At 35.7% G+C, this 14,601-nt stretch overlaps 1 protein-coding gene across 2 annotated transcripts in view; it reads left to right on the forward strand.

Annotated features, from left to right (window-relative positions):
• KCNH5 (potassium voltage-gated channel subfamily H member 5) overlaps positions 1-14,601 on the forward strand; it is a 281,080-nt gene that overhangs the window by 46,113 nt on the left and 220,366 nt on the right. For both annotated transcript variants that reach the window (XM_033109621.1, XM_033109620.1), the window contains exon 6: positions 3,835-4,227. In XM_033109621.1, coding sequence (XP_032965512.1) covers positions 3,835-4,227 — 393 coding nt within the window. The remainder of the gene's footprint in view (positions 1-3,834; positions 4,228-14,601) is intronic.

Below are 14,601 nucleotides of genomic sequence, written 5' to 3' on the forward strand. Positions count from 1 at the left end.
AATAAATTTAGCACAAGATTTAAAGCAGACTGTTAGATATAACATCCCTTTTCAGTAATGCTTGTTATCAAGTACTGCTTGATTTTGAAGTGACGTTCTTTTCTGCCTTGATTTGTCTGTTTCTTTCTACAAATGAAACTGAAGTGCAGGAGGTTGTTTCTGTGACTGCTGACTTTTATAATCATGATTCCTTCTGGGTCTTAAGTACACCCTATTTAGAGCTTTCCTTTTCTTTGTTAACACAATTGGGCAAGAACAAGAGGAAAGGGACCACAAAGAGGAAATTTTTCTACGTGAACGCCCCAAATCATCATGGTTGGTTTTCTCCTCTGTATCAAGTGGAAAGTTTCTTTCTGATTGACAGCTCATCATTTTTACTTTTATTTTTAAGGCACTTTCATTCCTGTTCCTTCCTATCTGTCTTTTTTTTTTTTTTTTTGCTTTGCCTTTTTGATTATTGTTCATTTCTTTATCAGTCATCTCTAATTAAAAACCTGATTCAGAAACAGAACTGCTTTCTGTCAGGTCTTAGCCTTGACTTCAAAGAACGTGCAGAAATAAGGTTTTTAGTCAATGTCTGCTCTTAGCTCTCCAAAGACTGACCCAGAAGAAGCACCAACATAGCACAGAGATAACATTTTTCCAGTTGTTCTCAGAGTCATATAATTGGCTCAACCCAAGTATTTGGATTTGCTATTGAATTTCAGGCTCTTTGACTTTTTCTAAGACATTAAATTTTATCCCAGTTCCACTGGGATCCCTAAATGTAGACTGATCCCAGTTTCAAAGGTCCTGGTCTCTGCACAGGCAACCCACCCATTCTCTGTATGTACTGATGTGTTACTGATCGGCTTCAGCTGTTCACTTGTACACTGGGTGGAGATAAACATATGGGCCACTCCGTTACAGTCAGTGCTTGCAGATATTCAGAGAGAAAGAATAGGTCTGTATTGGCACAAAAATATGTCAGAAAATGTTACTTCACTGTCCCCCCACTCCCACCCCACCAAGGCTTCTATTTTATGAAAGTACAAATGAAATAACAATGAAAATGAAAGTTGTTACCTATTGGTTTATAAAAGAGCCCCAGTGAGGGAGCTAAGGTTAAAGTAGTGTCCTGGATGTAAAAAAGATCAAAACTTAAGCACATGTGTCCCCTTTTCTTCTTGTTGCCATTTTCTCCTCCTCCTCCTCCTACTTCTTCTTCCTCCCCTCCGCCCCCTCCTCTTGCGGCATATTTTGATCACTTTATATATGCAAGTCACTGTCTGAAGTGTTGGGTTCTGAATGTTTAAAGAAATATAAGATAAGGTTTTACCTTGGACTGTTCATTATAATCACCTAGAAAGGTTTTGAAAATACAGATTCTCTGAGAAACCACACAAGAGGAACTTAATTATTTTCTGGGGTGGGGTGTAGGTATTTTTAAAAACTTCTGGTGATTCTAGTTTACAGCCAGATTTAAGAAATCCTGAACTCAGGAGGGGTCCCATTGCATGTCTAGAGGAAATATCTTACATTATTCCAGGGTACTGAGCAGGACTGATTTGTCTGTTAACACAGCCTGTAGGTCCCAGCCTTTTAGGGGTTCCACGGGATATTTCAATTTCTATTAACAGTTGATGGAAGAGATGAACTTTTAGGTAAAGAATTTTGACTACATAATGATTTTATTCATTTTTATAAGAATGTAGTTATAAAATATAATTTTTATTTTATTTATTTATTTTTATAGAGGAAAGGGTCCAGGAAGGCAGAAATGCCTAGGTTCCATGAGGGTCATAATGTCCCTTGGCACTGAGTTTACTTTCTACGTCTGATTTCTTAGTTCTCAAAACATAGACTGTGTACATATAGATGGTAAAGTATTAACATTGAATATGGAGAAAATTTTCATGTTTAACACAGGGAAATTGGAATGGATAGATCAATTATTGAAAAGTGAAAGTGAAGCCGTGGTCATGCATGACTCTGTCTCCATAAAGCTCCATCCCAACAGGAAGCTTACACTCCTGGTAGGATAATTGGCTGCTAAGTAATTTAAGACCTTGTGGAAGAAATATGGCTGGGGCACTGAGAATGAGGGTAAATACATACAAATCTTGATGAGTAGTTCTCATAACCCCAAACTTGAAACAATAATTATAATCGACAACAAACGAGAATACCAGTGATAGTTTCTTTCAAAATAGTAATAATGGGTACTATATACTTAGTTTTCAGTTATATAAGGTCTGTGTATGAGAGAAACTTTTCAGGATAACTCTCCCAAGTTTCAAAAATGTTAGTATATTTGTTTCGCTTTGTGGCATGTGAGTTACTTGCTCACAGACATTTTTGTTTATATCAATTTTTACATTCAAATGTTTAATGCGTTTATAGTTTTATAACTTGAACTTTTTGACTCCTATCTTCTGGGCCCCATTCATCCTAGAAACATTGAATAATTGGTTACATAAGATGGTAAAGCTGCTGCAAATATTATTTGTCAAAGTCCTATTTATAAACTCCTGAACACATAGGCTTACTCAGCCTTAGCTTTGTTGATGAGATGGAGCAAAGGTTCTGGGACCTGCTCCTTCAACCCTTTTTCACAATTTCCAGGTTCTAGGTTCTGGAAGGCAGTGCCAAGTCCTCTGTTTGTCACCTTTGTCCAGGGCTGCCAGACTTCCACTCTTGCTCTTTTATCTGCTTTTTCTCTTTGTCTCTTTAATTAGACCTAATCAGAGTAAGTCAAGGTTCATATCACCTTGCATTGAAAATTTTTTGTTTGTCAAAAAGGCGTGGAGTATTTATTTATTGTATTTTCTAAATTTTACTTTCACTTTTTACTTTTTTTATTTTATTTTATTTTATTGATCTGAAAGAGAATTTGCATCTGAAATATTGTAGGAAACACAATATTCTTTAAATTTTAAGTTGAAGAGAGCAAAGGAAAAATCAGGCTATAACATTTGCAACCCTGATATCCCTGCCCCAGTCAACAGCAAGATCCCCAACAGTGGGGTTCTGGGGTTCAGCTCAAAGTTATGTTCCCTGAGGTGCTAAAGATGTGTGAAGAATGGATAATGGTGAGTCACCCAAAAAACTGTTGGACAATCAGTAAGAGATGTGGGATTCTAGGCAGGTTTGCAAGTGAGTGTGAAAAAGGCATTCCCAGAAGTGGACGTCAGCAGTGCTGTGGGTCAGTGTTGGTGTTGGAGGAGGTCATTGAAAAGAAGTGACCCTTGAGCTAGACCCAGGCAATCAGAGGCTCCTCAGGCCTCCTCTGTCCTTGGAATGTAGGCTCTGCCCACCCTTCCCACTGTGCGAGCCATTTTCAAAGACATAGCCTTGAGAGAGTAAGGTGTTGGGACCATCAGGACAGTATACATGCATGAACCCCATTAAAGCCTCTATGTAAACTTTTAAGATTCTGGTGGGTGGGTGCAGACATCTGCTTATCTTGCAGTCACCCAAGGCAAACCTCATAAGTTAGTGCCCTTGCTTATTAAAGCTGCCACCTACCAATCTGGAGTGGTCTGCCTCTTTCTTTGGTTTGTCCTTGCCGTCTGTTTATGGGGGCCAGTTTGCAAACCAATGATTGGCCACTGGAGAAAAAGCCAGGTGGAAAAGCAGACAAATCAACTTTTGGCAGAGTGATTGGACTTGGTGTGACTTTGAACAAACTTTGGTACAACTCAGGACAAGAGGGAGATGAAACTATATAGCATGACTGGCCTTGAAACCATGAGTCGTGATAAATAGGCTGTGGTTGTACTGCTAATGAGTTCAAATTCATTACTAACTGTGCAGAGATGTCCACGTCATTTATATACATGTTTTCTCTTTTAGGTTCTTCAGCTGGGATCAGACATTCTTCCTCAGTATAAGCAAGAAGCGCCAAAGACGCCACCACACATTATTTTACACTATTGTGCTTTTAAAACTACTTGGGATTGGGTGATTTTAATTCTTACCTTCTACACCGCCATTATGGTTCCTTACAACGTTTCCTTCAAAACGAAGCAGAACAACATAGCCTGGTTGGTGCTGGACAGTGTGGTAGACGTTATTTTTCTGGTTGATATTGTTTTAAATTTTCACACAACCTTTGTGGGACCTGGTGGAGAGGTCATTTCTGACCCCAAACTGATAAGGATGAACTATCTGAAAACTTGGTTTGTGATCGACCTGTTGTCTTGTTTACCTTATGACATCATCAATGCCTTTGAAAATGTGGATGAGGTAAGTTTCTCTTTTATTGAGTACTGTGGATTATGTTTTGAGAAAATTAGGTTAAAAGGAATTTACAGATAATCCAAACTTCTTTTTAGCCACCACTTTCAATCTTCACCCTACAGAACACTTGATATAAATTATCATATTTGATTACCTTAAATTAATTTTCTCTGCTTTTTTGTTCTTAATTTCTGGTTGAGAATACTAATGACTAGGAAAATGGCTGTGGTTGGAGGAGGAAGAGGTTGTGGTTAGAGGAGGTGGAGCAAAAGAAAAGCAGCAGCATTTGGGATCAGACATGTACAGATCATGAACTTGATAATTGTTTGAAAGATGATGAAATAGATATATTTTCTTTGAAAAACTGTAACGTCTTTTCACTCCTCTTTCCAGAAATATATGGTGGCAGTGCTCTAGTTAACGTAAAGATAAAAAAATTTTATGGAAGAGCAATTCTTGAATTTTTTTGCCTTTTTGGTTTCTTTTTTATAGCTTTTGCTTTAAATTTTGTCTAAGTGCATTTGTGGTTAGAGACTGTATTGAATGATTTCTGATGTCTGGTTTAATTCAAGGTTCTGCTATTTCAGTATTATCTGAGCATAAAAAATACTTAAAACATGTATAATATTAGGTTAGTGCAAAAGGAATTGTGGTTTTTGCAATTATTTTTAACCTTTTAAACCGCAATTCCTTTTGCACCAACCTAATATCTTAAAAGACCACTTCATTCAGAGCTTCTTATCCTCTAACTTAATAGTGGATGATTTTCAAGTTGCTACACCAAGCTAATAGGATGCAATCAATAATCTCAACTAATAATATAGAAATGAGTCAATATAGAATATATTTATTATTAAGGTGTGTATAATGATAATATTATAAACTTAGTTTCCCTAAAGATTCTACTCTGTCCTCATAGATTGTTCAGATAGGAAATTCTCCACTACATTGTTGTTGTTATTCTGTGTGTGTTGGGAGGTAGATTGAAATTTTTCTTCACGGACTTTTTTCCCCATAAAATTTCTACAATCCACTTTAATGATATTTAAAAAAAAACAATTTGTCTGAAAGTTATGTGTAGAATTTACATTTTGATGCTGTACATGTAACTGTTACTTTAAAAATTATGGGGAAAAAAGGAATCAGAGTAATTTGTTTTCTAATTTTAGATTTTTACCTACATCAGGCTTTTAAAGGTATATTTATTTCTTTCCCATTTACCCTCTGGAAAGTGTTGAGAGGAGTTAATTTTGAAAATGCTAATCATATGATGAAATAATAAGCAGTATTTATATTTCACATACTAAATGGATTAATATATTAAGATTTCAGTTATTTAGGAGATAGGCATAAAGATATCAATAAAAATAATCAAAAGATTGGCTCATTTCATAGAAAAGAAAATACATTAAATATATTACACAATAATAAGTGCATTTGGTGTAATATTTAAATATATCAAAAGATCCTTAATCTCATTCATATTAAGGAAAATGCAAAATAAAACTACAAACTCCACTGTCTATTTTCAGTTACCTATTTTTAGTTACCACACTGTGAAGATCAAATCTTTGTTAACAAATTAGTTTTGTGAGTACGGTGGCTAAGGAGGTGCACTGCTCAGATACTCAGATACTCCCTCCATGAAAATCTGCTGTATGGAGCATAGATAGTGTCTTCCTGGAACTGGCTCCTGGTTTGGGAAAGCAAATGGTTAGCAGCTCTTTTAAACTCAGCATTTAGTGAGTCACTACACTAGCACACTGGTGGCTTGAAACTGCCCTTAGTGGGAGTATTTATACCCAGAAAGCTGCAAACGCTACAAATAAAGGCTTTTTTTTTTAAAAAAAAAACTTGCTGTAGAACCAGTTGTTAATCATTTACCAACACACCACTGAACAGTTAACTGACAGCTGCTGCATTTTCTCAACTGGTAGATCCTCTATGAAGAATAATTAGCAATATCTTGTTTTGTAAAAGAGCAGAACCTAGAGGCAGCCACTTTCTAATCATTTTGGGGATTCTTTTATTATTTGTTTCTAACTCACAAAATAAGATTATGTACCTACCTCTTGGGTTTTCAGTTTTAGGCCTTGTCTTTGACTTCTATGGAATTTGAGGTTTTAATCACATTTTTTCCTGCCCTCACTATATACATGCACTATTTCCATCGCCCGTTTCTCATGAAACAGGTATATCATCATTTTGGTTCAATAAACATTAGATGCTGATGACAAATATGCTACTTATAGCTGAACCTTCAACGTGCTATGATTACTTTTCCTTTTCTGTACTTTCCATTTTCCCGAGAGTTGATAACTGTCTGGTTTTATTATTTGCTTCGTCGTATATACTTATCACTAATTCAACAACTAACTCTGTCAGTTGTCTAAATCTCCCCTCATGCATTGATGAAAGCAATGTCCTATCCACATAATTTTCTTAAACAAATCTCTCTTCATTTAACCCTCCCACCTGATTGAAAGTTTGGCTAAATATAATATTCTAGGCTAGAGATAATTTCTCCTTAGATTTTTTGAAAGACATAATGCTGTTGTATTAGGTTGGTGCAAAAGTAACTGCGGTTTTCGCAATTATTTTTAACCTTTTGAACTACAATTACTTTTGTACTGACCTAATAGTCTACCTTCTAATAATTCTGTTAAGCAACTTGAAGCCATTGTGATTTCTGATCCTTTACACGTGACCTGTTTCCTCTTTCTGGAAATTTGGTATATTTTCTTTGTTCCAGAGATCTGAAACTTCACTGTGATATGCCTTAGGGTCTATTTTTATCCGTTTTGAAGGGCACTGACTGGGTGGCCTTTTCAATAAGGAAAGAGCATTTCTTGATTTTTTTTTCCTCTGATGATTTTCTTCACCTTCTTCCCCCTTTTCTCTGTTCTTTCTCTTGCTAGCACTCCTTTTTTAGAGATATTGTACCTACTGGACTAACCAAGGAAGTCCTCTAACTTCCTTGTTTTTTTCCCCCTCCCCTGTTTTCCAGTTCTTTATTTTTTTTGGCTATATGTTCTGGGAGATTTCCTCAGTATTATTTTCCAACTTTCTTTGTCCCTAATAATGATTTTTTTTTGCTTAAGTTCTTCTTGGCTTGATACTATTAGAGTTAAATTAGATTTTGTATAGTAGTTGGTATATGTATTTCTATCTTTTAACTATTTATCATTCTAGATTATTCTACTGTAGCTGTATCTTTTATAAATAGCCTGTAGATTTTGAATACCTAATTGGCAAGTTTAATCTTTGTACATTATTGAGATTAATTACATTTTGATTTACTTATAGTACATCTTATTTTCCATTTTAAAATGCTTCTTCTTTGCCTTTCTCTCTGTTCCTTATTTCAGTTGTATTGTTTTCTGCCATCTTTTGGATTGATTGATTTTTTTTCTTTAATCTCCTGGGTTCCCTCCATAGGTTTGGAAGTTTTCTGTTAATTCATCAGTATTTGACTTACTAGTGTCTTTATCTTTCTCCTAAATAATTCAAAGACCTCTGTTCACCTTCTCATTTTCAAATTATTATTGTCTTGTATTTTGGTTTCATATTGTTCTCAACTTTCTTTTTAATTATTTTTCTTTTTTTAAATTTTTTTTTTTCAGTTACAGTTGGCATTCACTATTATTTTATATTAGTGTCAGGTGTACACCATGGTGGTTAGACATTTAAATAATTTATGCAGTAATTCCCCCCAATTAGTCTAGTACCCACCTGGCACTATACATAGATACAGAGAACAAACTGATGGTTGCCAGAGGGGAGGGATGTTGGGGGCTGGGTGAAAAAGGTGAAGGGATTAAGAAATAGAAATTGGTACTTACAAAATAGTTATGGGGATATAAAGTACAGCATAGAGAATATAGTCAATACTTACTATATTATTGTCTTATTTAATTTCAATATTTATTTAGAGTTATCCACATGTCTACCATTTTCTTTTCTCATACTATTTTATGCATTTCTGGTCTTCTTTCTGGTTCAGTTCCTATAGATTGCGTCTTTATTATCTATTACATAATATTCAACTTTCTGAAACATACTTTTCTTTACAGGAAGCCTTCCTATATTATTCCCAAGCAACTCTAATGAATATCTTCACCATATTTCATCTTCACTTACGTACGTGCATGCACATTGATATAATTAAAATTACTCTTCTTTTGTTGCCTTGTGTGTGTTCATGAGCACTGTACTAGTTGTTGGGTGACCTGGGTCTTATGGCTTCTGTAGGACATATTTGTTGGGAGCCTTTGGGATGTTTACTCTGGTCCTGTTTCTGTATCTGTGAAAAAAGGGAAGGAATGCCTGACTTCCTTATATCACAAAGTGATTATAAGGAATAAATGGGAAAAGAGACGTGAATGAATTTTGCTTGTAGAATTCTGCCTTTCTGAGGGGATGTTATTATTTCATGTGTGTATGTTTGCTTCCTCAGCAAGACAATAAGCCCTATGATGGTGAAGAATGTGGTCCATCTCCTTGGTAATCCGTAGTGCTTATTGTTAACTGACTGAAGCAGTGAAGTGTTAGAAAGGTTTTAAAAAATCGTACAATAACGTAAAACGAACTGGAACTTAAAAATGAGGAAGTGAGCTGGTGGTGGCTTAGGAATAGGAGAGTAAGAGTTTGAAAGTCAGTTTGATCCTTTAACATGATGCGGGGACAGAATGACGTAGAGGACTTAGTAACACTCTTTATTTTCAAGATTGTTTCAGTCGCTGTGCTCTTTGAAGGTAATTTGATTTACTAGAAGTTCACGAACTGGATATATGATTTTTTTTTTTTTTGAAGACAGGGAATTTTTTTTTTGTGAGGCAGGGAAGACAGAGTCCATTAAAGGAAAACATTCTGTTTGAAAAGAAGTAACCAGATTTCCTAGAAACCATAACAGGTGGTAAAAGTTGTTGTCACTATGAATCCAAGGAATAGAAAGAAGCTCTTTTATAATGTGCATTTGAATACAGCTCTGACAGGTCCAGAAAACTTGATCTCTGGGAGTTTAGGGGGAGCTGAATTACAGAACGTCAGAGAAGGATGGGGCAACTGCAGATAATGTACTGTTTGATAGCGTAAGTGGACTTAGGAAACATGATATGCAGGGAACTCAGAAGACAAGAAGTGATATCAGTAAGTGGTGAACATGATAAACTAGGTCAGAAGAAATTGAAATTGGGAAAAAGATAACTCATGCATTGTTTCAGGAGGCAAAATGAATGGGCCAGTGACTGCTAAGTGGAGATATATAAAATATTTTTAATTTTCAGAAAAGTTTATGGGAAATAGTTCTCTATTTTTTTATGAATTATGCTTGTCAGGTGGCCACATGCATTACTTCATTTTAGCATATGTGTTTACATTGCACATTTTTATTTCTTATGTAGTCATCAAAAGAAGAATTGGAAATCAAAGAAGCAAATATTATGCTTATAGGTTTTAGTGACTTTTGTTAGCCTAGAAGCTCTATTTATCCCTTTTGTTGAATCTCAAACGCTCTACCAAGAATAGCATGTTAGAAATTGCTATTTAATGCAATTTGGTTGCCATTGCTTTTTCATTAAAGCCTACAGATAGTTTTCATTTATTTATTTATTTTTAATGAAAGTTTATTGGGGTGACAATTGTTAGTAAAGTTACGTAGGTTTCAGGTGTACAATTCTGTAATACATCATCTATATATAGATAATTTAAAATAATATTTAAAATAATATAGGTAGGAATTATGTAATATTTCTTTTTTTTTTTTTTTGGGGTTTTCCTAGTTTTAATCTGGTTAAATAAATAGAAGTCTGCTGCCCAGTCCACTTTGGAACTGACTGATTTTTCTTATCGGTGTGTTTGCCCAGCTGGTAATAGACTTTATTTTTAAGGACAGTTTTAGGTTCACAGCAGAACTGAGAGGAAGGTACAGAGACGTCCCTTGTAGAGTCCGGCCCCACCCATGCATAGCCTCCCTCATTCTCAGCATCCCCACCTGTGGTGTATTTATTACAATCAATGAACCAACACTGCACATTATTATCACCCAAAGTCCATATTTTACATTGGGTTCCTCATGGTGTTGTGCACTCAATGGGTTGTGACAAATGTATAATGACATGTATCCACCATTGTAGTATCATACTGCGTCGTTTCACTGTCCTAAGAATCGTCTGTGTTCTGCCTATTCATCCTTTGTCCCTAATCCCTAGAAACGCTGATTCTTGTACTGTCTCCATAGTTTTGCCCTTTCCAGACTATCATAGAGTTGGAATCACCCAGTATGTAGCCTTTTCTGACTGGCTTCTTGCAGTTAGTATTATACATTTAAGGTTCCTTCCTGTCTTTTCATGACTGATAGCTCATTTTTTTTCTTTTCGTACTGAATAATATTCCATTGTCTGGATGTACCGCAGTTTATGCATTCCTCTACTGAAGGACATCCAGGTTTTGGCAACTATGAATAAGTGGCTATAAACCTTTGTGTGCAGGTTTTTGTGTGGACATAAGTTATCAACTCAAGGAGCATAATTGCTGGATCATATGGTAAGACTATGTTCAGTTTTGTAAGAAACAGCTAAACTGTCTTCCAAAGTGGTTGCAATATTTTGTATTCCACCAGCAATGAACGAGAATTCCTGTTGGTCCACATCCTCACCAGCATTTGGTGGTGTCAGTGTTTGGATTTTGGCCATCCTAATAGATGTGTTGTGGTAGCTCATGGTTGTTTTAATTTGCAATTCCCTAATGATATATAAGGTTGGACATCTTTTCATACATCTGAGTATCTCCTTTTGACCAAAGACATTTGTTTAGATCTTTTGTTCATTTTTTAATTGGGTTGTTAATTTCATTATCAGTAAGTTTTAAGAATTCTTTATATATTTTGTATAATAGACCTTTATCAGGTATGTCTTTTGCAAATATTTTCTCCCAGTCTTGGCTTTTCTTTTTATTGTCTTGGCATTAACTTCCACAGAGCAGGGTTTTTAATTTTAATGAAGTCCAGTTTATTAATTATTTATTTCATGGATCATGCCTTTAGTGTTTGTAGCTGAAACGTTATCACCATACCCAAGGTCACCTACATTTTCTTTCATGGTATCTTCTAAAAGTTTTATAGTTTTGTGTTTTACACTTAGGTTTATGATCCATTTTGAGTTAATTTTCATGAAAGGTGTGAGGTCTGTGACTAGATTTCTCTTTCTGCATTTGGATGTCCAACTGTTCTGCATCATTTATTGAAGACTATCTTTGACCTCTTGTATTGCCTTTCTTCCTTTGTCAAAGATTAGTTGACTATATTTATATGGATCTATTTCTGGATTCTCTATTCTGTTCCATTGATCTATTTGTATATTCTTTTGCCAGCACCTCACTGTCTTGATAACTGTAGCTTTCTAGCAAGTGGTAAAGTCAGGTAGCATTTGTCCTCTGATTTACTTTTTCTCCTTTAATATAGTGTTGGCTATTCTACACAATTTTTGCCTCTCCATATACACTTTAGAATCAGTTTATTGATATACACAAAATAACTTGCTGGAATTTTGATTGGGATTATGTGATACTTATAGATCAAGTTGCGAAGAACCGACATCTTGACAATATTGAGTATTTTTGTCCACGAATATGGGCTATTGCTCCACTTATTTAGTTCTTCTTTGCTTATTTCATCAGCATTTGTAGTTTTCCTCAATTATACATCTTGTACATATTTTGTTAGGTTTATATCTAAGTATCTCCTTCTTGCAGACATTAGAGCATATCATTTGGCCACTATGCTCACCTCTCTTCATGCATTCCTTTCCATGAATATTCTTATTCTCGAATGTAAATAATCGTCTAGTAAGATGACCTGCCCTGCCAGCTTTCTATATGCATTTAGGGATTGCCTCAGGGTTTAGGTCCCAAACTGGGATCTCCCACTGAAAGTAAAGATGTGGACAAATGAATATGAAGATGAGCAAGGCACAGTTACTGAACTCAAATGTCCCTATCTTCTAGTTTGAGAGAAAAACTTGCTCACAAGCTATTCAAGGGTGTGAGTAGGAGAGGAGTCCGTGTGAGGGAGGAGATGGGTAAAGGATTTGAGGAATGGGTAGGAGTCAGGCTCAGGTTCCAAACTGGAACATGGTGGCGATGGTCTGAGCTTTTAAGTTCTGTTCCAGATGGGGATGGGTGGGATAGAATGTTACTGAGGCTGGGTAACACACAGATTAAAAGATATCTTTCTTACATTTGAAAAATTTGGTTATATTCCAGGAATATATATTTTTTTGCATGAGTTTTCCACAGAGACAAAGCAGTCTGTCTAACTGAGAGAATTAGCTCTCAGAGGATAGGAAGTAACAACCAATGAGATTCCTTTATTTGATTTTGTTGCTTACATGAAAAGAAATTTTATTCTGTACTGATCTTCATTCATGATGGATGGGTCCTATTGTTAAGCATTAGGGAATGATTTTGATGTAGGGCAAAGAAGTTTGAAATATATTGCGATTGTATCCTATAACCATTTTTTTTTTTACCTTAACTAACTATGGATACTTGCATAGAAATTGCTCTTTACTGTCTTTCTGTACAATGATAATCCCTGTGCTTGAGAATACATCATTTCCCTCACTCTTCTCTAAAGGAAGTTCTAAACCTCCATCCCTACTCCATTTGGTCTTTTTATTACTTCATTTTATTCCATGATTTCATCTCTGCTTTCACATAATACATGCTAACTCACAAGAAACATGTTTATCTTTATATTGGAAATCTTCTTTTTCAACAAGTCTGTTTTTTAGACATTGTGGATAAAAGGTTAATAAAATCATTTCTCTTGCTGCATGAGAATTTTACCTTTGGTCAGCTCTCTTCCTTCCCCCCCTGACAACTGATGAAGGAACTATGTTATCTATGTTTTTAGGTAATATTACTTATATTTAAAAAAAGACCTCTGATTAGTAAATTGCACCTGGACTGGGAAAAACTTTTAATAAACTATAAATAATCTGATGAGGACACCACAGCATAAGGGCATAAGGGTTCCCTGAATGATAAAAGTCTGAGCATATTCCTTGTGGGACCCTGAAAGTGATGCCTGTGTTGTTATTACAGGTATTGGGTTAGATGGTGCATGAGGCGTTAAAGGCTGGATCCCCAAACATTACCAACAAAACCTGCTGATAAGAGAAAGCTGAGTTGAGTTTATTGGGTCTTTGGGAAATGCCTATAATGAAAAATCAAACCATTTCCCCGGGCAGGGTAATGGAGTCCTGGAAAAATAAAGTCACTCTAAGGACGACAGAGGAATAACACAAAGTCATGTTAACATAGACAGTAAATTATGGTTTCTCTTCTGCGTGTACAAGCTGAGTGTGGGGTTAGACAATTTAAGTTCTAAGGCTTTTAAGTCAAGATGGTTTCAGTAACTGCCGGTTGAGTCTTATTTGCTCACTTCTGAGTTGTCCCTTGGGGGGAAAAGCATAGGATAGATGGCTCTGTGGAATGCTACACAGACTGCTATGAGGTCAAGTCCTATGGAAGAAGATGCCTGATACTGCCCCATTGATAAACAGTGATTTCTGCCCGGTATCCATCTGAGTCACCTGAGAACATGGTCTGTAATAGTCTTGTGAGTCTGAATGTTTACTTGGTCAGCATTGCAAACACAAATATGGACTTTACAATTAAATACCTGGTGTTCATATTTCAACAAGATGCTAGATTTCACCATGATTTGTTTGTGTTTAGGTCATGTGTCAGTAAAAATCAGCCATTTTCAGTTACATTCACATTTATACACAGGATTACACTGCGTTATGAATGGCCATACTCAAAAGCTGTTGTTTGAGCATTGGCAGATGTTGCAGTTGGCCACAGTGAGTGAAGAGGTCTAGATGACAGGAACTTGTGCAACAATTATTTTACAATTACAAATAGACTAGCGGAATTTTTTACCCAGATATGGTCCTGCTAGAACTTTAGAACCAATTGTACTTCTTGTGTTCAGTATTGACATCTAACAATTAAGTTTACTAATAACATTATCTATTTAAAGGCAGTTTCACTTATATTGGCAAAGTAGTCACATTTAGGAACTATAATCTCCATGTGCAGAAGCCTTTCAGTGTATAAGATAGAGTTATGTCAGTGGAACTGATCATTTTTGCTCTTCATGTATTTTAAAGATACATGAAAACTTAAAAAAGTATGGTGATGGAAGGAGAACTGACTCTGGGTGGTGAACACACAATGTAATTTATAGATGATGTGATACAGAATTGCACACCTGAAATCTATGTAATTTTACTAACAATTGTCACCCCAATAAATTTTTTTTTTAAAAAAAAAGAAGGAATGCCCAGGGCCACCTGAAGCTGGAAGACACAGGAA

This window comes from Rhinolophus ferrumequinum, chromosome 6 (assembly GCF_004115265.2).
Source record: "Rhinolophus ferrumequinum isolate MPI-CBG mRhiFer1 chromosome 6, mRhiFer1_v1.p, whole genome shotgun sequence".
Lineage (NCBI taxonomy): Eukaryota > Metazoa > Chordata > Mammalia > Chiroptera > Rhinolophidae > Rhinolophus > Rhinolophus ferrumequinum.